Raw genomic sequence first — 26,977 nt, 5'->3', positions numbered from 1 at the left:
TGTCAGACACATCAGGTCCCACTGGTCTGTGACAAGGTTCCCACCTGCATAGCACACTCTCTGGTGGGAATTAGCCCTCACTGCACCCCAGGTCCTGAGGAAAGGAGGACAATGTGCAAGCCTAGAGCGTCCTCTGGTGGGAGTCAGTGCTCACTGCGCCCTCTGGGTGAGGAGGAGCAGAGCACGGAAGTGAGTGGCCCAGGGGCGGGGCTTGTGGAAGAGCAGAGCACAGGAGGGGCTGGCAAGAGCAAGGAATTGAGTGTCCAGGGGCGGGGCTTATGGGAAGATGGAAGATGTGGGGTGGGGCTTGTGGGAGGATAAAGGATGAGAAGGGTGGACAAGGGTATAGAAGTGAGTGATCCAGTGGCAGGCCTTGTTGGAGGTGGGGCTAGAGAAGGGAGGGGCAAGAACCCGAAAGTGAGGGGGCCTGCCGTGGGACTTGTGGAGGGGTGGTGCAAGAGCAAGGAAGGGAGGGACAAAGGAGGAGAGTGGTGGGACCAGAGTGGGGAAGTAATCCAGGGAGCGGGATTGGGGGGGGGGGGGCAAAGCACACAAATGGAGGGCCAAGAGCGCAGAAATGAGGATTAGGGAGCTTGATACTAAAGGGTTAATGTAGGTTTGGGGTGGGCGTTAGGATTATAGAAAGTGTTAGTTATGCAGTTATGGATTTGGGTTCGCAGATGGTTTAGGGTGAGGCATAATATTGCTGAGTGGCTTAGGGTATGAGGGTATGAGTGTGGGCTAAGGCATATGTTAAGATGGGACTATGGGTCACAGTTAGGGTGTATGGTGGGGTACCTGTTAGGGAACATGTTAAGATAGTGTTTGGGTTTAAGGTACATTAGGGTACATGTTAGGGCATGTTGTTTAAAATACGAGTTAGGGTACTTGATTCTATACATATTAGTGGTTAGGGTATACATTAGAGTACATGGTATGGTTATGGTATGTGTTTGGGATTGTTAGGGTTAGGATATGTGTTAGGGTACATATTAGAGTATGTGTTAAGGGTACATTTTGGGTACATGTTAGAGTGCATGTAAGGATCACTTAGAGTACGTGTTTAGGGTACTTGTTAGGATATATGTTGATGTTTACCATAAATTTTAGGGTTAAGGTACATTTTTTTTGTCGGTCATGGGGCTTGAACTCTGAGCTTGGGCGCTGTCCCTCAGCTCTTCAGCTCAAGGCTAATGCCCTACCACTTGAGCCACAGTGTCACTTCCAGTTTTCTGGTGGTTTATTGGAGATAAGCATCTCACAGAGTTTCCTGCCCAGGCTGGCTTTGAACTGCAATCCTCAGATCTCAGCCTCCTGAGTAGCTAGGATTACAAGCGTGAGCCACCGGCACCTGGCTTAAGGTACATTTTAAGGTACATAAGGTGTTAGAGTTAAGGTACAAGTTGGTGTATAGATTTCAGTCAAGGTATATGTTAGGGTGTGAGTATGGGCCAGAGTTAGGGTGTATAATCGGGTATATGTTAGGGTTAAGATACATGTTAGGACTAGGGCCAGTACTAGGGCATGTGCAGGTTATACATTTGGGGTACACATAAGATTACCTGTGTGGTTTAGACAATGTATTAGTCATTAGAGTATTTATTAAGAAATGTTTTACATTTAGGGTACATGTAGGTTGGAGTTTGTTAGGGTACATTCAGGGTACATGCACGATTCATAGAGTACCTGTTTGGGTACCTGTTACCATACTGTCCAGAGCTTGTTTAGTGTGTTACAGTACTATTGGGAAATCTGTTAGGTCCGCGGCTCTGTCGGGATGACAGAGGACACCTAGTGGAGGTAACTGGAACAGGTGGGGAGATGGCAAACAGACAACTCACACACAAGAGGAGTGGATGCCTAGTGGGATTTATTGCAGAGGATAACAAGCTTTTATAGCAAAAGTCTCCATGAGAAAGGGCAAAAGGTTACACAATCTTGCTGCAAGGCTTCGTTCTTGGGTGGCCACCAGCTGGTCGCCTGATCTTGTTTTTTGGATGACGAGCTATGACGATAGGCACTTGTTTTTGGCTTTACCTCTATTTTTAAGAAATACAATTGGTTTCAATGGCAACCGTTGGGTAAACTACTTAGGAGAAAGAACTTCCTATTACTCTCTTTCATTTACTGAGAGACTTGCTAGATCTAGGCCTCCTTGGTGCTTACTATCAAAGAAGGAACAAGAAAGATCTTATGAGACAGTTAAGGCCTCTATGGAGAAGAGTAAATGATTATGTGAAAGGGTTACAGAAAAGACACTATGAGCTTAAATTTGATATATGGCCGAATTTAACAAAGTATACTGAATATCATGATTTTTGGCCACAAATTGGGGACCCTCTAAAGAATGGCAAAGAAGCACAATTGCTTAGAAAAGATTTGAAACGTATAAAGTACAAAACTAAACAAAAGTAACTATGAAGTACTAGAGTTCATGCCTTTCTGTTCAGCACCTTGCCCAGATGCTCTGGTTAATGGTTAATAGGTGATAAACATTGAAACCAATTGTATTTCTTAAAAATAGAGGTAAAGCCAAAAACAACTGCCTACCGTCATAGCTCATCATCCAAAAAACAAGATCAGGCGACCAGCTGGTGACCACCCAAGAACGAAGCCTTGCAGCAAGATTGTGTAACCTTTTTCCCTTTCTCATGGAGACTTTTGCTATAAAAGCTTGTTATCCTCTGCAATAAATCCCACTAGGCATCCACTCCTCTTGTGTGTGAGTTGTCTGTTTGCCATCTCCCCACCTATTCCAGTTACCTCCACTAGGTGTCCTCCGTCGTCCCGACAGAGCCGGTCCGAGGCACTATTCCTTGTAAATATGCTCGTCTTAAAGCCAGCCAATTTACCTTGGAGTATCTTTATCCAAAAGAAAATACATGAGGAGTTCCAGGAAGATGGCGGAGGAGAAGCTGGAATCTGAACAAGCTCTTGCATAGAAAACAGTTTCAGAGTTCCAGTGAACAGTCCCAAGCCAGAGAATCACACCAAGTGTGCCATCACAGGACAGAGAGTTAGTCAAGAGAGGGGAAGCCAAGCAGACACATCTGAGCAGCTGCCGCTGCGGCGGCAGGGTCGCGGCAGCGACCACCGCCGCGGGGGCATACCTGAGACACAGTCCGGGACGAAGGAGCCAGATGCAGCGGACGAGCGGATTCTACTCAACACCAGCAAGAACCGACAAGGAGCGGACAACTTCATCCTGCACTTTGCAGACCAGAGACGACCCAGGATACAAGACTCGGCGTGAGTAGAAGCCCTACTTCCTCACTCCTTCTCGGGGAGCAGAGGAGGGAAGGCCACCCCTCCCCCCCAGCACCGGTGATCTCCATCTTGGATACCGACAAAGCTCAGAGGAGCGGCTAGCTCCAGCTCAGGCCTTGGAATAAAACGAGTCATTTAGCAGGTCACAAGAACTTAACGGCGAAGTGACCTCACAGACTCAGTTCCATCCAGGGAAAAGTCACCCAGCTCAGGCGCCAGCCATTGGAGTGGCTCTCCTCACCGGGTAACCAGAGCCAGAGGCTGCCCCTCCCTCTAGCAGCCACCACAATCAATTGGAAAACAGAAACCCTGAGTATGGCTTCAGGCTGGGTGCTGTGAGTTTTTTTCACAAAATAGCCCCAGGGAAAAGCTACTGTTTGTTGAAAGGCCTCAACTCTACCCAGAACCTAGCCCCATCACTGCATCCCCCTCTTGTGTGATTCTCAAAGCAGATCACCCTCCCAGTAAACTAACCTGGGAGGGGGATCTCAAAATCTTGGGTAAAGCAGAGCATTTTTCTGCCTGTTCCAACAAACTGACTTAAGAAACCAATCAAGCCACAGGACCTCAAGCTGACCAGAGACTCCAACCAGACTCTGGTTACAGACAAAAGGGAGATACAGGACTCTTCCCACCCCTCCCCCCCCCCCAAAAAATCAAAGAACTTTTTTTTTTTTCTTCTTTTCTTTTTTTCTTTTGTTTTTTTTTCTCGTTTTTTGTTACCTTATATATATAAAAAATTTTTTTTTCTTTTTCTAAAACTTTTATTAATCTTTAATTTTTGCCTCTTCTGAAAAAATAATTGTTTTCCAGTAACTTTTTTTTCCCTCATAATTTTTATCTTAGGAATAACGTGAATGTGTGTTTTCCTTTCTTTTCTTGTCTTCTTTCTCTTTTTCTTTCATTCTTAATTATCGTTTTGTTTTTTGTCTAGCTCTACTGAACTTCTGATCTTTTCTTCTCACTTTCCTATCCTTTCCACCTTTTCCTCTTTTGTTCTTCTTTATGTGACTTAACTCTTGTCCTGCACATCCTCAGATAAACCGTAGTTAACTAGTAGACCCTATCCCCCATTGTGTACACACTTAATCCACAAACTTATTACTCAATTCAAAACCTCTGAGACTTAAATTCATTAATAGCAGTACTACCTCTTTATACCTATATAATATTTTAAGCATTTTTTTAAAAGTTTTTCACATCTCCTCTATGTCCCTCCCTTTTTCTCAACATATTCACATTCCTCTCTAAATAGATGGTCTTTTAATCTCTATAATAACATTAATTTTTACGTTTCCATTTTTTTTCTGGTCTCTTTTCATTCCCCTTTCCCTTTCTTCTTTTTCTCTCTCTCTCTACTTGCATCCTACCCAACCTATTTCCTGCATTGTGATTAGGACATAGTTAACTCTCCCTGTGCCTCCCCACACCAATCTATTCCTATTTTTTACCCACATCTCTCCTTAACCCTAATAATTTCTGGTTTTCCAAATTCTTCTCTGCGGTTCGAAGTCCTTTAACATATAGTTGTTTGATGTCGAATAGATGTATCTGTTGAAATAGATTGTATCTGTAGACTATTGACTGTACAAATGCAAACTTTGGTTGATGATTGCCTTAAGATAGTGTTCTAGCACAAAACTGGTGCTATCTTCATCTCAAATGGGCAGAGTAAGCCGGAAAAACACAAGAAAAATGGCAAATTCGGGTATCTCAATTCCCAATCTTGATAATCAGGGGTTAGAACAGATAATGAATAATCCAGAGGAGAGTTCCCAAATAGCTCTACAAACACTGCTGGCAAACATGATAAATGAGAAGTTTGACAACGTACAAAGGACTCTGTATGAGCGTGATAGGGAGAGAGAGGAGGCATCCCAGAAGTTTATACAGGAATATCATAAGCGTGAGGAAGCTACTCAAAAACTGATACAGGAGTTGCGTGAACAACTTGAGAATACTCAAAGAGAAAGGGAGGAATGGCGTGAGCAGGCTGAGAACACTCAAAGAGATCTGCAGGAATCCCAGGAACGGGAGGAAGCTAATCAAAGAGTAATACAGGAATTGAGAGACCAGGTAGAGAACACACAAAGATCACTAAAGGCATTCATGGACTCCATTAACAAAGAGCTGAAGGAAGTCAGGGAGACCACAAAGGGAATGCTGAATGGAACCCAACAGAAGGAATGGGAGCTCAAAGAAACCATAACCAATCAACTAAGTGATTTGAGGACAAACACTGAACACCAAATTAAGGAAGTAAAGAAATTCATACAAGACCTAAAACAGAGCTTCAACAAAGAACTTGAAGCCATCAAAGCTGACCAACTAGAAGGAAAAGAGATAAAAAACAAAGTAGAGAGTCTTGACAGCAGGTTAGACCATGCAGAAGATCGAATCTCAGGGATTGAAGACAGCCAAGATATTATAGAGAAAGAACATACAACCATCCAAGACAAGTCCAAGAAATATGATAGATCTATCCAACACCTGGAAGACACCATCAGAAGGCCTAATCTAAGGATAATGGGTGTAGAGGAGCACCTAGAAACAGAAGTTAATGGTCTAGGAAATTTGTTTAACAGGATCCTAGCAGAGAACTTCCCAAACATGCAAAAAGATAGGCCTGTCCAGATACAAGAAGCCTTTAGAACCCCAAATAGACCAGACCAGAATAGGACATCCCACCGCCACATTATAATCCACACTGGATCAACTCAGAACAAGGAAAAGATCCTTAAAGCTGTCAAGGAGAAAAGGGTAATCACCTATAAAGGGAAACCAATTAGAATCACCTCAGATTTCTCAGCAGAGACAATCAAAGCAAGAAGAGCCTGGAATGATGTATGCCATGCCCTAAAACCAAACAACTATCAACCAAGAATACTGTACCCAGCTAAACTCTCCTTCATAACTGAAGGCCAAATAAAAACCTTCCATAGCAAAGAAAAATTGAAACAATACATCTCCACCAAACCAGCCCTACAAAAGATTCTTAAAGATGTCCTACACATAGAAAACCAACAAGACCACAATAAAGGCCAAGAAACTGCACCCAAAATGAGAATCCAAGAACCATAGGAAGAACCCAGTGTTCGCAACCCCCAAGAAGGTGGATAACATGGCAGGAACTCCCAAATACCTCTCAGTCCTATCTCTTAATGTTAATGGACTGAACTCTCCAATTAAGCGACATAGACTGTCTAGTTGGATTAAAAAACAAGACCCTTCTATCTGCTGCCTTCAGGAGTCACATCTTGCCTGTAAAAACAAACACATTTTCAATGTTAAAGTCTGGAGCAAAATCTACCAAGGAAATGGCCCCCATAAACAGGCGGGAGTTGCAATCCTAATATCAGATAAAATAGACTTCAAATTAAAATTCCTGAGAAGACATAAAGAAGTTCGCTACATACTAATTAAGGGATCTCTCCTTCAGGAGGATATTACAATTCTAAATATCTATTCGCCAAACAATGGAGCACCCAAATTTATCCAAGAAACACTACTTTCCCTCAAATCCCATATAGATCCAAAGACATTAATTGTTGGGGATTTTAACACACCACTCTCCCCACTAGATAGATCAACTCGGCCAAAACTCAACAGAGAAACCGCAGATCTAAACAGCTGCATAGATCAACTAGACTTAACAGACATCTACCGAACAATTCACCCAGCAGCATCAGAATACACGTTTTTCTCAGCAGCACATGGAACGTTTTCTAAAATAGACCACATTTTAGGCCACAAAGTAAACTTGTCTAAATTCAGAAACATTGAAGTTATACCTTGCATTCTCTCTGACCACAAGGGAATAAAATTAGAACTCAACACCAAAAGCCACCAAAGAAAGTCCGGTATCACATGGAGCCTGAACAACACACTGCTGAATCATGAGTGGGTCATGGAAGAGATTAGAAAGGAAATTCAAATGTTCATGCTATTCAACAAAAATGAACACACAAAATACCAGCTCCTCTGGGACACAGCAAAGGCAGTACTCAGAGGCAAGTTTATAGCTCTGAGCTCCTACATCAACAAATTGGAGAGATCTGAAACTAACAATTTAATGACACATCTAAACCTCCTTGAAAAAGAGCAGCAAGATAAACCCCAATCCAGTAGAAGGAAAGAAATAATCAAAATTAAATCAGAATTAAATGAATTAGAATCCAAAAAAACTATAGAAAGAATCAACAAAACAAAGAGTTGGTTCTTCGAAAAAATTAACAAAATTGAAAGACCCTTAGCAAATCTTATCAGAAAAAGAAGAGAACACACCCAAATTAATAAACTCAGAGATGAGAATGGAAACATCACCATGGAAACAACCAAGATTCAGAACATTATAAGGGAATACTTCTTAAAACTTTATGCTAATAAGTTTGAGAACTTGACAGAAATGGACCTCTTCCTAGCAAATATTGACATGCCAAAACTAAACCAAGATGAGTTAAAATATCTTAACAGGCCCATATCAAGCATTGAAATAGAAACAGCAATAAGAGGCCTCCCAGCTAAGAAAAGTCCAGGACCAGATGGTTTTACACCAGAATTTTACAAGGCCTTCAAAGCAGAGCTCACACCAATTCTCCTCCAACTCTTCAATGAAATTGAAAGAGAAAGCTCACTACCGAACACATTCTATGAAGCCATCATAACCCTCATCCCAAAACCAGGCAGGGACTCATCAAAGAAAGAGAACTATAGACCCATTTCTTTGATGAACATTGATGCAAAACTTCTCAACAAAATTTTGGCCAACCGACTTCAACAATTCATCCAAAAAATCATACACCACGATCAAACAGGATTCATTTCAGGGATGCAAAGCTGGTTCAATATACGCAAATCAATTAATATTATTCATCACATCAACAGGAGCAAGAATAAGAACCACATGGTTATCTCAATAGATGCAGAAAAAGCATTCGACAAGATCCAACACCCCTTTATGATGAAGATTTTGGAAAAATTAGGAATCCATGGAACATTCCTCAATACAATAAAGGCTGTATATGACAAACCTACAGCCAGCATTATACTCAATGGTGAAAAACTAAAGCCATTTCCCCTTAACTCAGGAACAAGACAAGGATGCCCCCTCTCTCCACTTCTCTTCAATCTACTATTAGAATGCCTAGCTACAGCAATAAGACAAGATGCAGACATAAAGGGGATCCAAATAGGGAAAGAAGAAATAAAACTCTCCCTCTTTGCAGATGACATGATCTTGTATTTAAAGAATCCCATAGACTCCACTCCCAAATTACTCAAGCTGATTCAAAACTTTGGCAAAGTAGCAGGTTATAAAATTAACCCCCCAAAAGCAGTGGCTTTTCTGTATGCCAACAATGAGAAAAGTGCGGCTGAAATTAGGAAAGCAACTCCATTTGTAATAGCCCCACAAAAAATAAAATACCTAGGAATTAACTTAACTAAAGAAGTGAAGGACCTCTATGATGAAAACTTTAAAATCTTGAAAAAGGAAATCAACACAGAACTTAAAAAATGGCAAAACCTCCCATGCTCCTGGATTGGAAAGATTAACATCGTGAAAATGGCAATACTTCCCAAGGCTATCTACAAATTCAACGCAATACCTATCAAAATTCCACCCTCATTCTTCAAGGAAATAGAAGAGGCAATCCAAAAATTCATATGGAACAATAAAAGACCCCGAATAGCAAAAACGCTCCTCAACGGAAAGAACACTGCTGGAGGAATATCAATACCAAATTTCAAACTCTACTATAAAGCCATAGTAATCAAAACAGCTTGGTATTGGCATAAGAACAGACCTCAGGACCAATGGAATAGAATTGAAAACCCAGAAATGAACCTACAGACCTATAGCCATCTAATCTTCGATAAGGGAGCTAAAACAATAGAATGGAAGACAGACAGCCTCTTCAGTAAATGGTGCTGGCAAAACTGGTTAACTACATGTAGAAAACTAAAGCTAGATCCTTATATATCACCCTGCACCAGAATCAGCTCCAAATGGATCAAAGACCTTGAACTCAAAGCAGATACTCTGAAAACATTACAGGATGGACTAAGAGAAACCCTGGGTCTCCTTGCCTCAGGCCGAAATTTTCTGAATAGAGACCCGGAAACACAACAAATCAAAGAAAGGTTGGACAAATGGGATTGCATAAGGTTGCAGAGCTTCTGCAGGGCAAATGACATAGCTAGCAAGATCAATAGAAAACCCACGGATTGGGAGAAGATCTTTACTAGCCATACAACGGACAAGGGTCTCATATCTAAAATATACTTGGAACTCAAAAAATTAAACCACCCAACAACAAATCCTCAAAGAAACAACTGCCCAATAAGTAAGTGGGCGAAAGACTTAAAGAGAAGCTTCTCTGAAGAAGAAAGAAGGATGGCCAATAGACACATGAAGAAATGTTCAACATCCCTAGCCATAAAAGAAATGCAAATCAAAACAACATTGAGATATCACCTCACTCCAGTTAGAACAGCAAAAATCAAGAACTCTAACAACAACAGATGCTGGAGGGGATGTGGACAGAAAGGAACCTTGCTTCATTGTTGGTGGGAATGTAAACTTGTTCAACCACTTTGGAAAGCAGTATGGAGGTTCCTCAAAAGACTTCACATAGAACTCCCCTATGACCCAGCAATCCCACTTTTGGGCATTTACCCTAATGTTTACAAAAAAGACCACACTAAAGCTACCAGCACAACTATGTTTATTGCAGCATTATTTACCATAGCTAAGATATGGAACCAACCCAGATGCCCCTCAGTAGATGAATGGATTAAGAAAATGTGGTATATATACACAATGGAATTCTATGCCTCCATCAGAAAGAATGACATTTCCCCATTTGTTAGGAAATGGAAAGGCTTGGAAAAAATTATATTAAGTGAAGTAAGCCAGGCCCAAAGAAACATAGGTCCCATGGTTTCCCTTATTTGCAATATCTAGTATAGGTATGAGTCAAGCGGAAAAAGTCAGATAATGTGATGTTAGGAAAACGAACCCTCAAATATGTATTTTAATGTTTTTTTTTCTTTCATGCATGTGTTTCTAACGAATTCATAAGATTATTTCTTTGTTGCTTTGTATGTCCCTCCCCCACAGTGTAACCCCCGCTTTCACTATATTTGTTGTCAGTATAACATGTGGAGGAGATGGGGACAAACAAGTCGTTTAAGGATTCAGGTGGACCTGTTGCAACAATGAGAAGTACAAAATGTCATGTCAAAACCAGCTTTACAATGTCGGAATGGGGGGGGAGGGGGGGTATGATTGGGTGGGGGGGGAGGGGGGAGGGTGGGAAGGGAGTTGAAGGGTAAACAAAGGAGGAGGCTGCAATGCTTGGTAAGAAATGTATGCATTATCCTGCCCATGTAATTGTAACCCCTCTGTACAGTATGTTCTCAAATAAAATAAAATAAAATTAAAAAAAAAAAAAAAAGAAAAGGTGAAAAAAAAAAAAAAAAGAAAATACATGAAAGAATTAGTTTGCCCTAGAATTGTTTGTATTGCCCCCCCCTCACCTGTTCAAGTGAAGTCAGGTGATCTTTAAAAAATTAGGTCCTTATTTGATTGTAGCTGGACTGGAAGTGGCACTGTGGCTCAAGCGCTCACCTTGAGCTGAAGAGCTGAGGGACAAGCGCCCAAGCCCAGAGTTCAAGCCTCACGACTGACAAAAAAAAAAAAGAATTGATTATAGCTGGACTGTGGATTTGTTTATACCAAATCATCTTCTGTTCTATATTACAGGCTAAAAATAAAAGAGAATTAGTCTACCACAGTTAGTAGGAAGACTGCAAGTTAAAATAGTGGCAACATTATTTGAGTTAAGTTATACATTTGGTGCATTATCTCAGTAAATTTTAAGCTATGATATTGATAGGTTGTCTTTCATCATATGTCCACACAAGAATCTAAACATAGTTTAATATCAGTCTGAGCAACATTGAAATAGGAAGTCGATTATTTTGAAAAGAAATTCATTTGTAAAAACAAAGGAGGAGGCAACAATGCTTGATAAGAAATGTACTCATTAACTTGCTTATGTAACTGTAACCCCTCTGTATAGTATTTTCACAATAAAAACTTATAAAAAAGAAATTCATTTGTCTTTAAAGGTAACACTAATATGTTTTAATTATTCTTCCTTTTGGATTTCTATTCTACCACATTAGTACTTGAGTAGACTTTCAGGAATAAAGTATTTGTTCCATTGATATTGTTGTACATTAATTTAAAAATGGTTTCTTAATCTTAATCATTTTCTTAGGATTTTCTTAGCCCAGAGGGAGTTTCTGAACTAATCTGTGGTGAATGGGTTTTGTTTGTCAAAAATAATGATGATTACACCAACAGTACCCAAATCTGTTTTGCCTGTAACATGAGACATAGTACAAATGCCTGCTATCCAAGCAGAAGTATTATTTCTTTAAGTCTGCCATTTAAGAAAGTATAATTCTTTTAATTAAAAAAAGGAAAAGTGGGATGTGGAGAGCTGCGGGAGCTGGCCAAAGATGGCGCGGCCACATGGCACGGCCAAGCCAAAGATGGCGCTGGCTTCCGCCTTCCGCCTTCCTGATGGCGAGTACTCTCTGTGAAAAACAACTCCTTATATGGCTATGACTTGGCTCCTAGTTTGCTTCCGTGTTTTCTCAACATCTGCCTTTGTCACATTGATGTCAGCGTCCATCTTCTCAAAGTACTGCTGTGCCCGGTCCGCCTCCTTACAGTCCCGCTCAAACCGCCTCTTACTTGATTCAAGTTGCTTCCAGCAGGTCTCAATGTGCTGCTGTGCCTTCCTCCCATCGTGAAAGTTCGATTTCCTCTCCTGCTTCAGCTCCTGGACATAGCGGGCCAGGTCCACAGTGATCTGGGATGTCATGTTCTCAGAGATGACCTCGTGTTGCCCAGCATAGTCGCTCATCTCGTTCAGGGTGGAAAGGAAGGCCTTGCATGCCGTGTACTTGTATTCTTCCTCCTCCTTTGAGTTCTTTTTCGGTTGGTATTTCTTCGAAAGATTCCTGAGTTGCTTTGCATAGCTGAGTTCAATCTCAGTCCTTTCCTTTACAAATTTGATGTATTTTTCAAGAATATCAATTCCCCACTGCGTGTGTTTTTCTAGGTTGTCAAACTGATCCCAGAGCTCGGTGCCCCAGCTCAGGTGCAGGGGGCGAGAAGAATCCCCGTACGGGCCACCACTTGTCGCATCCACCTCGACCAGCAAGGAAGACACGACCCGGGATTCTTCTCAAAGCAGTTTATTCAGGAACCTTGATTATTAGCTTCTCACTCGCCCCGCACCCGCACTCCAGTTATAAGCCTCCTGGATGGCCAATCCCGAGGTGCCACGTGGCATATACCAATAGGGCTGCAAACACGGAAGCAAACTAGGAGCCAAGTCATAGCCATATAAGGAGTTGTTTTTCACAGAGAGCACTCGCCATCGGGAAGGCGGAAGGCGGAAGCCAGCGCCATCTTTGGCTTGGCCGTGCCATGCGGCCGTGCCATCTTTGGTCGGCTCCCGCAGCTCTCCACAGTGGGATTTAAAATAAATTTTGGCATGCAATCATGATATACATCAGCCACTTGTTTTAAAGGTATATAGTAATAGTTGAAAATTATGATATGACACTTTAACTTTTCAGATTAGAAAGAGAGTATTTCTCCCAAAACAGGAAACTAAATGAAGAGATTGAGGAACAGAAGAAAGTAATTATAGACCTTTCAAAGATATTCCAGTATAATGAAAAAAGTTGCAGTGAATTACAGGAAGAACTTGTAATGATAAGAATAAAAATGAAAACCCTATGGCAGTTACTTTATTGGGTCATATTTAATGTGTAGCAAGTTAATTTTTCCCCCTTGCAATTTATCCTGAGATAACAGTGTGGAAGTAATTTTAGTGACATTGGTACAAAATTTCAAGACTGGAAATGCAGATTAAGTCAAAGATGTACACAGTAAAACTTCTCTGATTTGGAATAAGTAGGGAAATGAATTAGTAAATGTCCTCCCTTATAGAGTATTTAAAATACATACTCTTTTCTTTTTTAAAGTACATAAAACAATATTACCTAAGTGGAAGGGAATCAGGGTTTATAATCTATAGATCTGATAATTTTGGAAGTTTCCTTTTTTAGCTATTTTGTATCTGATCATTCTGTCTCAATTCTCTAATAATCTAGCTTTCACATGATCATATTTTAATTTATAAAATATTGATCTGTTCTTTTCAACTGCTCTTTATTCAAAAAACATCAATGTCTCCTGTATTTTCAGAATGAAGTCTAGCTTCCTATCATAGCATCTAAGCTCCTTTCCCCTTTCCTTTTGCATGTTAACTGCTTCTTTTACTTTTTACTTTTAGTTTTCTCAATTGAGTCATATCAGAATACTATGGGCTTTTAAAACACATATTTTTGTATCTTACATATGTTTGGCCTATGAAATTTTAACTTATGTTCTCAAATAAAATAAAATAAAATTAAAAAAATTTTTAACTTATGTTTACTTAAATGTTCCTTTTTTGTTTTCTATTAATAAACTTCTATACATCCTATAATGTCCAGCTCTGAGATTTTGCAATCTGTAAAGCTTTCCAAAGTTCCACTTTCCTTACTCAATTAGTCTACTTAATGTTATAATACCATTCTCCTGCTGTGTTTCTTTATATTCAACTAAACATTTTTATCAAAATACCAAAATCAGATGTATATAATCTCTTCCAAGAGATTATGAATGCACTAAGATTAACTTAATTTATTTTATTTTCTGGTTTCTTATTAACATAAATGAATTGTACAAAGGTATTTCATTGTATTCTGTCTGTCTGTCTATCTGTCTATCCATCCATCCTATAGTACTCTGATCAAATTTACTTTCTATTGCTCTTTATTAACCCATCTTTCTCCTTTCTTTCCAATTTATAAGTTTTTTTCTTAAAAATTTTTTTTTTGTAAAGATACTGTACAGAGGGGTTACAGTTACATGAGTAAGGTAATGAGTACATTTCCTCTTGAGCATTGTTACCCCTTCCTTTGTTTTTCTGCTATCATCCCTTCTCTCCCCACCTCCCCAACCTATCCCACTTCCTGAAGTTTTCATATTTAAGATATGGAACCAACTCAGATGCCCCCAGTAGATGAATGGATCAAGAAAATGTGGTGTATACACACACACACACACACACACACACACACACACACACACACACATACATATATTCTATGCCTCCATCAGAAAGAATGACACCGCCCCATTTGTTTGGAAATAGAAAGACTTTGAAAAAATTATACTAAGTGAAGAAAGCCAGGCCCAAAGAAGCATAGGTCCCTTTTAAAAGTTTTTTTTTTTTTTGTTGGTCATGGGGCTTGAACCCTGGGCCTGGGTGCTGTCTCTCAGCTCTGTCAGCTCAAGATGAGCACTCTACCACTTGAGCCACAGCACCACTTCTGGTTCTCTGATGGTTAATTGGGGATAAGAATTTCCTGGCCTTTCCTGCTCATACTGGCTTTGAATCATGACCCTCAGATCTAAGCCTCCTGAGTAGCTAGGATTACAGGTGTGAGCCACCGGTGCCTGGCCCATTTAAAAGTTTTTAATGGTGTCATTATAATTCATTTTATATTCGCAGATTCCTAACTCATCAAGTATTTGGTTGATTCAGAACACACTACTCTGCAGTTTGCAGGGATCCTAACAGAGAGGGCATGCATCTTGTTCTCTCTTTCTGTCTATAGTCTTCAGAGAGTTGGCCATTTCCCTTTTAGTTATGCTCAATAAATCTTAGTGATTTCAGTTATTGAGGAAAATGATTATTACTTTGCCTTCTCAAAAATGTAGAGACGCTGGAGTATACTAAGAATTAATGGCCAAACCATTGCTGCCTAGATAGAAAAGTATTGAGTGGTTAAATTAAAAGTCTTCAGCATTTTCAAATGGTCCAAAATTGTATGTAGTCTCTACTCATGATTCAATGTGTTTGATAGCATTCTTTGCTCTGTGGATCAGTTGAAGTTTGAATAATTTGATTATGGAGTTTCAGAAATCTAAGAGTCTCTGTATAGTATGTTCTAGTGTGTGTTCATTATATTTTCCCTTAAATTTAATGGACTGTCCTACTGTATTTTTTTTTTTTTAGTAACCAGTAGAGATTAAATCTAGGGCTTCCTGCGTCCTTAGCACATAGCTTTCTCCGGTCTTTTTTTTTTTTTTTTGTGAGTTGTGGGGCTTGAACTCTGGGCCTAGGCACTGTCCCTCAGCTCTTCAGCTCAAGGATAGTGCTCTACTACTTGAGCTACAGTGCCACTTTCGGCCTTTTCTGTTTATGTGGTGCTGAGGAATTGAACGCAGGACCTCATGCTTGCGAGGCAAACACTCTACCACGGAGCCACTTTCCCAGCCCCTTCCTTTTCTTTTTTTTTTTTTTTTAATGGCACTGAAGTTTGATCTTATGTCTTTGTGATTGCTTTGTTTGGCTTGTTTGCTCTGCCAATACTTTACCATTTGAGCCAGATTTGAGTTTCTTTAGTAGTCAAGATTAAAGGCATGAACCACTGGTGCCGACATGCTCTATGTCTTACTTCTTATTCAAGAAGATGGATTACTGGTAGAGAAAAGTATGTTATGGTTGTGTAGATGAGTACTAGATTTTGTACATTTGCTTGCTAGACATTATTATACCAAGTAGCTTGGAAATTAAGCCAGAGTTATATTTTAGATCTTGCTTTCACATATGAGAAGAAAATGTGCTATTTGTCTCTCTGACCTTGGTTTACCTTACTTAACATGATCTGTGTTAGATCCATCCATTTCCTTGAAAATGACACAATGTTATTCTTTTTGGTGGATGACCAAATTCATTGTGTATATGCAACACATTTTTTTTTAAATTTTATTTTATTTTATTTGAGAACATACTGTACAGAGGGGTTACAATTACTTGGGCAGGATAATGCATACATTTCTTACCAAGCATTGCAGCCTCCTCCTTTGTTTACCCTTCACCTCCCTTCCCAGCCTCCCCCCTCCCCTCCACCCAACCCTTCCCCCCCCCACACACCGACATTGTAAAGCTCGTTTTTGACATGACATTTTGTACTTCTCATTGTTGCAACAGGTCCACCTGAATCCTTAAACGACTTGTTTGTCCCCATCTCCTCCACAAGTTATACTGACATCATATATAGTGAAAGCGGGGGTTACACTGTGGGGGAGGGACATACAAAGCAACAAAGAAATAATCTTATAAATGCGTTAGAAACACATGCATGAAAGAAAAAAACATTAAAATACATATTTAAGGGTTCGTTTTCCTAACATCACGTTATCTGACCTTTTCCGCTTGACTCATACCTATACTAGATATTGCAAATAAGGGAAACCATGGGACCTATGTTTCTTTGGGCCTGGCTTACTTCACTTAATATAATTTTTTCCAAGCCTTTCCATTTCCTAACAAATGGGGAAATGTCATTCTTTCTGATGGAGGCATAGAATTCCATTGTGTATATATACCACATTTTCTTGATCCATTCATCTACTGAGGGGCATCTGGGTTGGTTCCATATCTTAGCTATGGTAAATAATGCTGCAATAAACATAGTTGTGCTGGTAGCTTTAGTGTGGTCTTTTTTGTAAACATTAGGGTAAATGCCCAAAAGTGGGATTGCTGGGTCATAGGGGAGTTCTATGTGAAGTCTTTTGAGGAACCTCCATACTGCTTTCCAAAGTGGTTGAACAAGTTTACATTCCCACCAACAATGAAGTAAGGTTCCTTTCTGTCCACATCCCCTCCAGTATCTGTTGTTGTTAGAGTTCTTGATTTTATGCAACACATTTTTTTAAATTCACAATCTGTTGTAGAGCATCTGGATTGTTTCCATAACTTGGCTATTGTGAGTAGTGCAGTAATGAACATAAATGTGCAAGTATCTTCACCATATTCTGACTTGTGATGTTCTGGGAAGATGGCCAAGAGTGGTATGGCTGGATCGTAGTCTTTGTTTAATTTTTTGAGGTATCTCCAAACCACCATTCAGAATGGTTTTACTACTTTATATTTCTACTAACAATGCAATACGGTTTCTTTCTTTCTTTCTTTTTTTTACAGAGGGGTTACAATTACATGGGCAAGATAATGAGTACATTTCTTATCAAGCATTGTAACCTCCTCCTTTGTTTACCCTTCACATCCCTTCCCAGCCTCCCCTCGCCCCTCCACCCAATCCCCCCCCCGACCCCCCCCCCCCCCGCACCAAAGTTGTAAAGGTCATTTTTGACATGACAACTTGTACTTCTCATAGTTGCATTGGGTCCACCTGTATCCTTAAACGACTTGTTTTTCCCCATCTCCTCCACAAATTATACCGACATCAAATATAGTGAAAGCAGGGGTTATACTGTGGGGGAGGGACATACAAAGCTACAAAGAAATAATCTTATAAATGAGTTAGAAACAAATGCATGAAAGAAAAAAAACCATTTAAATACATATCTAAGGGTTCATTTTCCTAACATCAAATTATCTGATCTTTCCTGTGTGACTCAGACATATACTAAATATTGCAAATGAGGGAAACCATGGGGCCTATGATTCTTTGGGCTTGGCTTACTTCACTGAATATAATTTTTTCCAAGCCTTTCCATTTCCTAACAAATGGGGAAATGTCATTCTTTCTGATGGAGGCATAGAATTCCATTGTGTATAAATACCACATTTTCTTGATCCATTCATCTACTGAGCGGCATCTGGGTTGGTTCCATATCTTAGCTATGGTAAATAATGCTGCAATAAACATAGTTGTGCTGGTAGCTTTAGTGTGGTCTTGTTTGTAAACATTTGGGTAAATGCCCAAAAGTGGGATTGCTGGGTCATAGGGGAGCTTTATGTGAAGTCTTTTGAGGAACCTCCATACTGCTTTCCAAAGTGGTTGAACAAGTTTACACTCCCACCAACAATGAAGTAAGGTTCCCTTCTGTCCACATCCTCTCCAGCATCTGTTGTTGTTAGAGTTCTTGATTATAGCCATTCTAACTGGGGTGAGGTGGTATCTCAATGTTGTTTTGATTTGCATTTCTTTTATGGCTAGGGAGGTTGAGCGTATCTTCATGTGTCTATGGCCATCCTTCTTTCTTTCTTCTTCAGAGAAGTTTCTCTTCAAGTCTTTAGCCCACTTATTTATTGGGCAGTTGTTTCTTTGATGATTTGTTGTTGGGGGATTTAATTTTTTGAGTTCCAAGTATATTTTAGATATGAGACCCTTGTCCATTGTATGACTAGTGAAGATCTTCTCCCAATCTGTGGGCTTTCTATTGATCTTGCTAGCTATGTCCTTTGCCATGCAGAAGCTCTGCAACTTCATGCAATCCCGTTTGTCCAATCTTTCTTTGATTTGTTGTGTTTCCGGGTCTCTATTAAGAAAATTTCAGCCTGAGCCAAGGAGGCCTAGGGTTTCTCCTAGTCCATCCTGTAATGTTTTCAGAGTGTCTACTTTGACTCCGAGGTCTTTGACCCATTTGGAGTTGATTCTGGTGCAGTGTGATATATAAGGATCTACTTTTAGTTTTCTACAAGTAGTTAACCAATTTTGCCAGCACCATTTACTGAAGAGGCTGTCTTTCTTCCATTCTATTGTTTTAGCTCCCTTATTGAAGATTAGTTGGCTATAGGTCTGTAGGTTCATTTCTGGGTTTTCAATTCTATTCCATTGGTCCTGAGGTCTGTTCTTATGCCAGTACCAAGCTGTTTTGATTACTATGGCTTTATAGTAGAGTTTGAAATTTGGTATTGATAATCCACCAGCATTGTTCTTTCCGTTGAGGAGCGTTTTTGCTATTTGGGGTCTTCTATTGTTCCATATGAATTTTTGGATTGCCTCTTCTATTTCCTTGAAAAATAAGGTAGGAAATTTTATAGGTATCGCGTTGAATTTGTAGATAGCCTTCGGAAGTATTGCCATTTTCACCATGCTAATCTTTCCAATCCAGGAGCATGGGAGGTTTTGCCATTTTCTAAATTCTGTTTTGATTTCCTTTTTCAAGATTTTAAAGTTTTCATCATAGAGGTCCTTCACTTCTTTGGTTAAGTTAATTCCTAGGTATTTTATTTTTTGTGGGGCTATTACAAATGGAGTTACTTTCCTAATTTCAGCCGCACTTTTCTCATTGTTGGCATACAGAAAACATTGATTTTTGGGGGTTAATTTTATACCCTGCTACTTTGCCAAAGTTTTGAATCAGCTTGAGTAATTTGGGAGTGCAGTCTATGGGATTCTTTAAATACAAGATCATGTCATCTGCAAAGAGGGAGAGTTTTATTTCTTCTTTCCCTATTTGGATCCCCTTTATGTCTGCATCTTGTCTTATTGCTGTAGCTAGGCATTCTAATACTAGATTGAAGAGAAGTGGAGAGAGTGGAAATCCTTGTCTTGTTCCTGAGTTAAGAGGAAATGGCTTTAGTTTTTCACCATTAAGTATGATGCTGGCTGTAGGTTTGTCATATATAGCCTTTATTGTATTGAGGAATGTTCCATGGATTCCTAATTTTTCCAAAACCTTCATCATAAAGGGGTGTTGGATCTTGTCGAATGCTTTTTCTGCGTCTATTGAGATAACCATGTGGTTCTTATCCTTGCTCCTGTTGATGTGATGAATAATATTAGTTGATTTGCATATATTGAACTAGCTTTGCATCCCTGAAATGAATCCTGTTTGATCGTGGTGTATGATTTTTTGGATGAATTGTTGAAGTCGATTGGCCAAAATTTTGTTGAGAAGTTTTGCATCAATGTTCATCAAAGAAATGGGTCTACAGTTCTCTTTCTTTGATGAGTCCCTGCCTGGTTTTGGGATGAGGGTTATGATGGCTTCATAGAATGTGTTCGGTAGTGAACTTTCTCTTTCAATTTCATTGAATAGTTGGAGGAGTATTGGTGTGAGCTCTGCTTTGAATGCCTTGTAGAATTCCGCTCTAAATCCATCTGGTCCTGGACTTTTCTTAGCTGGGAGGTCTCTTTTTGCTGTTCCTATTTCAATGATTGATATGGGCCTGTTAAGCTGGTTTAACTCATCTTGGTTTAGTTTTGGCATGTCAATATTTGCTAGGAAAAAGTCCATTTCTGTCAAGTTCTCAAACTTATCAGCATAAAGTTTTGAGAAGTATTCCCTTATAATGTTCTGAATCTTGGTTGTTTTCGTGGTGATGTTTCCATTCTCATCTCTGAGTTTATTAATTTGGGTGTGTTCTCTTCTTTTTCTGATAAGATTTGCTAAGCGTCTGTCAATTTTGTTAATTTTTTCGAAGAACCAACTCTTTGTTTTGTTGATTCTTTCTATAGTTTTTTTGGATTCTAATTCATTTAATTCTGATTTAATTTTAATTATTTCTTTCCATCTACTGGATTGGGGTTTATCTTGCTGCTCTTTTTCCAGGAGGTTTAGATGTGTCATTAAATTGTTGGTTTCAGATCTCTCCAATTTGTTGATGTAGGAGCCCAGAGCTATAAACTTGCCTCTGAGTACTGCCTTTGCTGTGTCCCAGAGGAGCTGGTAATTTGTGTGCTCATTTTTGTTGAATAGCATGAACATTTGAATTTCCTTTCTAATCTCTTCCATGACCCACTCATGATTCAGCAGTGTGTTGTTCAGCCTCCATGTGTTACTGGACTTTCTTTGGTGGCTTTTGGTGTTGAGTTCTAATTTTATTCCCTTGTGGTCAGAAAGAATGCAAGGTATAACTTCAATGTTTCTGAATTTGGACAAGTTTGCTTTGTGGTCTAAAATGTGGTCTATTTTAGAAAATGTTCCATGTGCTGCTGAGAAAAACGTGTATTCTGATGCTGCTGGGTGAAATATTCGGTAGATGTCTGTTAAATCTAGTTGATCTATGCCGCTGTTTAGATCTGCGGTTTCTCTGTTGAGTTTTTGCCGAGTTGATCTATCTAGTGGGGAGAGTGGTGTGTTAAAATCCCTAACAATTAATGTCTTTGGATCTATGTGGGATTTGAGGGAAAGTAGTGTTTCTTGGATAAATTTGGGTGCTCCATTGTTTGGCGAATAGATATTTAGAATTGTAATATCCTCCTGAAGGAGAGATCCCTTAATTAGTATGTAGCGCCTTCTTTATGTCTTCTCAGGAATTTTAATTTGAAGTCTATTTTATCTGATATTAGGATTGCAACTCCCGCCTGTTTATGGGGGCCATTTCCTTGGTAGATTTTGCTCCAGCCTTTAACATTGAAAATGTGTTTGTTTTTACAGGCAAGATGTGACTCCTGAAGGCAGCAGATAGAAGGGTCTTGTTTTTTAATCCAACTAGACAGTCTATGTCGCTTAATTGGAGAGTTCAGTCCATTAACATTAAGAGATAGGACTGAGAGGTATTTGGGAGTTCCTGCCATGTTATCCACCTTCTTGGGGGTTGCGAACACTGGGTTCTTCCTATGGTTCTTGGATTCTCATTTTGGGTGCAGTTTCTTGGCCTTTATTGTGGTCTTGTTGGTTTTCTATGTGTAGGACATCTTTAAGAATCTTTTGTAGGGCTGGTTTGGTGGAGATGTATTGTTTCAATTTTTCTTTGCTATGGAAGGTTTTTATTTGGCCTTCAGTTATGAAGGAGAGTTTAGCTGGGTACAGTATTCTTGGTTGATAGTTGTTTGTTTTTAGGGCATGGCATACATCATTCCAGGCTCTTCTTGCTTTGATTGTCTCTGCTGAGAAATCTGAGGTGATTCTAATTGGTTTCCCTTTATAGGTGATTACCCTTTTCTCCTTGACAGCTTTAAGGATCTTTTCCTTGTTCTGAGTTGATCCTGTGTGGATTATAATGTGAAGGTTGGATGTCCTATTCTGATCTGGTCTATTTGGAGTTCTAAAAGCTTCTTCTATCTGAATAGGCCTATCTTTTTGCATGTTTGGGAAGTTCTCTGCTAGGATCCTGTTAAACAAATTTCCTAGACCATTAACTTCTGTTTCTAGGTGCTCTTCTACACCCATTATCCTTAGATTAGGCCTTCTGATGTTGTCTTCCAAGTGTTGGATAGATCTATCATATTTCTTGGACTTGTCTTGGATGGTTGTATGTTCTTTCTCTATAATATCTAGGCCATCTTCAATTCCCGAGATTCGATCTTCTGCATGGTCTAACCTGCTGTCAAGACTTTCTACTTTGTTTTTTATTTCTTTTACTTCTAATTGGTCAGCTTTGATGACTTCAAATTCTTTGTTGAAGCTTTGTTTTAGATCTTGTATGGACTTCTTTACTTCCTTAATTTGGTGTTCAGTGTTTATTCTCAAATCACTTAGTTGATTGGTTATGGTTTCCTTGGATTCCCATTCCTTTTGTTTGGTTCCATTCAGCATTCCCTTTGTGGTCTCCCTGACTTCCTTCAGCTCTTTGTTAATGGATCCCATGAATGTCTTTAGTGATCTTTGTGTATTCTCATCCTGCTCTCTCAATTCCTGTATTACTCTTTGCTTAGCTTCCTCCCGTTCATGCCATTCTTGTAGTTCTCTTTGAGTGTTCTCAGCCTGTTCACACCATTCCTGCCTTTCTCTTTGAGTATTCTCAAGCTGCTCACACAAATCCTGTATCAGTTTTTGAGTAGCTTCCTCACGCTCATGATATTCCTGTATAAACCTTTAGATTGTCTCCTCTCTCTCCCTCTCATGCTCATACAGAGTCCTTTGTAGGTTTTCAATCTTTTCCTGCATTGACCTTTTGTTTGCCTCCTCTCTCTCCCTATCACGCTCATACAGAGTTCTTGGTATGTTTTCAGTCTTTTCATTTATCATGTTTGCCAGCAGTGTTTGTAGCGCTATTTGGGAACTCTCCTCTGGATTATTCATTATCTGTTCTGTCCCCTGATTATCATGAGTGGGAGTAGAGATACCCAGACTTGCCATTTTTCTTGTGGTTTTCTGGCTTACTCTGCCCATTTGGGATGAAAGTAACACCAGTTTTGTGCTAGAACACTAACTTAAGGCAAGCATCAACCAAAGTCTGAATTTGCATAGTCAATAGTCTTCAGATACAATCTAGTTCAACAGATACCTCTATTCAACATCAAACAACTATATATTAATGGGCTAGGAACCGCAAAGAAGAATTTGGAAAACCAGAAATTATTAGGGTTAGGGAGAGATGTGGGTAAAAAATAGGAATAGAGTGATGTGGGAAGGTACAGGGAGAGTTAACTAAGTCCTATTCTCAAAGCAGGAAATAGGTTGGATAGGATGAAAGTAGAGAGAGAGAAAACAAGAAGAAAGAGAAAGGGAAAAAAAGAGACCAGAAAAAATAGAAAAATAAAAATTAATAATGTTCAGATTCGAGAACAAACTATTCAAAGAATGTGAATATAATGAGAGAAGGGGAGGGATATAAAGGAGATGTGAAAAATTTAAAAATAAAAATACTTAAAATATTATATAGGTATAAAGAAGTAGTATTGCAATTAAGGAATTTAAGTCTCAGAAGTTTTGAATTGAGTAATAAATTTGTGGATTAAGTGTGTACACAATGGGCGATAGGGTCTAATAGTCAACTACGGGTTTATCTGAGGATGTGCAGAACAACAATTTAGTCCCATAGAAAAGAACAAAAGAGAGGAAAAGGTGAGAAGGATAAGGAAGAAAGAAAAAAAGATCAGAAGTTCAGTCGCGCTAAGCAAAAACAAAAAGAAAATTTGTTTTTAAAAGAAGAAAGAAAAAAGAAAGAAAAACGCACACACACATGTATCCCTAAAATAAAGATTATAAGGGGGAAAAAAGTTACTAGAAAACATTTTTTATCAAAAAAGGTAAAAATTAAAAATTAGAAAACGTTTTAGAAAAGAAAAAAGATTTTTTTTGTACAAGGTATAAAAAAAAGAAGAGGAAAAAAAAAAAAAGAAAAGTTCTTTGATTTTTTTGGGAGTGTTGGGAAAAATCCTGTATCTCCCTTGTGTCTGTAATCAGCCTCTGGTTGGAGTCTCTGGTCTGCTTGAGGTCTTGTGGCTTGGTTGGTTTCTTAAGTCAGTTTGTTTGGACAGGCAGAAAAATGCTCTGCTTTACCCAGGATTTTTCGATCCTCCTCCCAAGTTAGTTCAATGGGAGGGGGGTGTGCTTTGAGTATCACAAAAGAGGGAGATGGCTTTTTCCTCAAGTTTGGAGATGCTGTGATGAGGCTAGGTTCTGGCTAGAGTTGAGACCTTTCAGCAAACAGTAGCTTTTCCCGGGGGCTAGTTTGTGAGAAACTCACAGAGCCCAGCCTGGAGCCACTCTCAAGTTTTCTGTTTACTGAATTTCAATTGATTGTCGAGGCTGCTAAAGGGAGGGGCAGCCTCTGGCTCTGATTACCTGGTGAAGAAAGCCACTTCTAGGGCTGACGCCCGAACTGGGTGACTTTTCCCTGGGTGGAGCTGAGTCTGGCAGGTCACGCCATTAGGTTCTTGTGACCTGCTAAATGACCCTAGTTTTATTCCAAGGCCTGAGTTGGAGCTAGCAGCTCCGCTGAGCTTTGTCTGTATCCAAGATGGAGATCTCCGGTGCTGGGGCGGGAGGGGTGGCCTTCTCTCCTCTGCTCCCTGAGGAGGAGTGAGGATGTCGGGCTTCTACTCACGCCTGGTCTTGGTTCCTGGGTCGTCTCTGGTCTGCGAACTGCAGGATGAAGATGTCCGCTCCTTGTCGGTTCTTGCTGGTGTTGAATAGAATCCGCTCGCCCACCGCATCTGGCTCTTTTGTCCCAGACTCTCTCTGTTTCAGGTATGGTGGTACCACAACCACCACCGCCGCTGTCGCCACAGCGGCAGCAGCTGGCAAGAGCTCAGAAGTGTCTCCTTGCCTGGATTTTCCCTCTCTGGCCTAACTCTCTGTCCTGTGATGGCACACTTGGTGTGATTCTCTGGCTTAGGACTGTTCACTGAACTCTAAAACTGCTTTCTATGCGAGAGCTTGTTTTGCCTCCAGCTTCTCCTCTGCCATCTTCCTGGAACTCTTAAAATTTTTTTAAATTTTTTTTTTATTGTGAAAATACTGTACAGAGGGGTTACAATTACATCGGCAAGATAGTGAGTACATTTCTTATCAAGCATTGTAGCCTCCTCCTTTGTTTACCCTTTCCATCCCTTCCCATCCTCCCTCCCCCCCCACCAAACCTCCCTCCCAAGTTGTAAAGTTCGTTTTCGACATGACATCTTGTACTTCTCATTGTTGCAACAGGTCCACTGGTATCCTTATTTAAACGACTTGTTTTTCCTCTTCCCCTCCACAAATTATACCGACATCAAATACAGTGAAAGCAGGGGTTATACTGTGGGGGAGGGACATACAAAGCAACAAAGAAATAATCTTATAAGTGCGTTAGAAACAAATGCATGAAAGAAAAAAAAAACATTTAAAATACATATCTTAGGGTTCATTTTCCTAACATCACCTTATCTGAACTTTTCTGTGTGACTCATACATATACTAGATATTGCAAATAAGGGAAATCATGGGACCTATGTTTCTTTGGGCTTGGCTTACTTCACTTAATTTTCTTTTTTGCCAGTCCTGAGGCTTGAACTCATGGACTGGGCACTGTCCCTGAGCCTCTCTGTGTTCAAGGCCAGCACTCTACCACCTGAGCCATAGTGCCACTTCCAGCTTTTTGCTGTTTATGTGGTACTGAAGAATAGAACCCAGGGTTTCATGCATGTGCTAGGCAAGCACTGTACCACTAAACCACATTTGCAGCCCTTAACCTCCAGCCTCTCAGGAGACTAAGAAGCCCAGCCCAGAAGTGTGAGAGAGGGGCGTGCCACATACACATAACGGTGAAAGGTAAGCATGTGCAATGCGCATGCACATACATTCTGAGGGCCACCCATGCACGTGCGCGTGCACACATAAACACACGCAGATCCGGATGAGCCTGGACTCCGGCAACCATACAGCCACCCAAGAAGGAAGCAGGATGCTTGGAGTCTGTCCTGCATCCTCTCTGAGGCTGCTGGGTTCCAATGTTTCCCCCAACAGTCTCAGGCCCCAGGACGTGTTCACTGCTATCCTTCCCCAACTGGTGCTGTACCTGCCTCTGGGATGGGAACCCATGGGTGTCTTCGGCCTGGTTGCGTGGATCTCCATCCTCGTAGTCCATGTGGACATGTGACCGCACATGGTGTGATGCCCTCCCTGGCTCGGGATGGCTCGAGGTAAGTGGGCCACTTCACCCTCCCCACCCCAACCCGCACCCCCCACCCCAGCCGCTGACAGGAAGCATGCGGGAAATGACGGGAAGCTGGGTGAGGGGTCGCGCGTGCGCACTTCCAGACCTGGACGCCCACAGAGAATGAAGGTGAGGGTCTCAAAGGCCTGGCTGCCTTCCCTCCCTGGTATGGCCCCAGGGTGGTCAGTTCCACCGCGGTGGGTAGGGGGGTGGGGTGGGGTGCGGTGAAGTGGCCCACTTACCTTGAACCAGCCCTAGTCCAGGAGGGCATCAAAGGCATGCAGCCACACATCCACACGGACTATGAAGAAGCAGATCCATGAAGCCCAGGCAAAGAGATCCCTGGGTTTCCTGGAGCAGTGGCAGGTTCAGCACCAGTTGGGGGAGGATGGCAGCGAAAACAGTCCTGAGACTGTCAGTAGATGCAGTGGAACCAAGCAACCTCAGGCCGGAGCTGGGAGAGGATGCAGGGCAGACTCTGAGCTTCCCACTTCCTTCTTGGGTGGGCTCTT

At 40.6% G+C, this 26,977-nt stretch overlaps 1 protein-coding gene across 1 annotated transcript; it reads right to left on the bottom strand.

Moving 5' to 3' along the window:
* Nucleotides 1-276: 276 nt before the first annotated feature.
* LOC122096763 (formin-binding protein 1-like) lies at nt 277-26,396 on the bottom strand. The gene is made up of 3 exons (XM_042667322.1): nt 26,332-26,396; nt 11,923-12,438; nt 277-388 (listed from the first exon to the last, which is right to left on the bottom strand). Exons 1-3 carry the CDS (start codon nt 26,394-26,396, stop codon nt 277-279), a joined length of 693 nt encoding a protein of 230 aa, XP_042523256.1.
* Between the last annotated feature and the right edge of the window lie 581 nt (nt 26,397-26,977).

Source organism: Dipodomys spectabilis, unplaced genomic scaffold, assembly GCF_019054845.1.
Source record: "Dipodomys spectabilis isolate Male_0828 unplaced genomic scaffold, ASM1905484v1 ptg000388l, whole genome shotgun sequence".
Classification (NCBI taxonomy): Eukaryota; Metazoa; Chordata; class Mammalia; order Rodentia; family Heteromyidae; genus Dipodomys; species Dipodomys spectabilis.
The sequence above is the reverse complement of the archived record's forward strand: the minus strand, read 5'-3'. Positions and strand labels throughout refer to the sequence as shown.

Excerpts from the sequence above, each read along its gene's own strand:
- LOC122096763 (XM_042667322.1), bottom strand. The coding sequence starts at position 26,396 with ATGGACTACGAGGATGGAGATCCACGCAACCAGGCCGAAGACACCCAT. Across the intron at positions 12,439-26,331 it reads CATGGGTTCCCATCCCAGAG|CTGGGGCACCGAGCTCTGGG; the intron begins GCAGGTACAGCA and ends CCTGCACCTGAG. Across the intron at positions 389-11,922 it reads GATGTTGAGAAAACACGGAA|CCCCACCTCCAACAAGGCCT; the intron begins GCAAACTAGGAG and ends TCCCTTCTCTAG.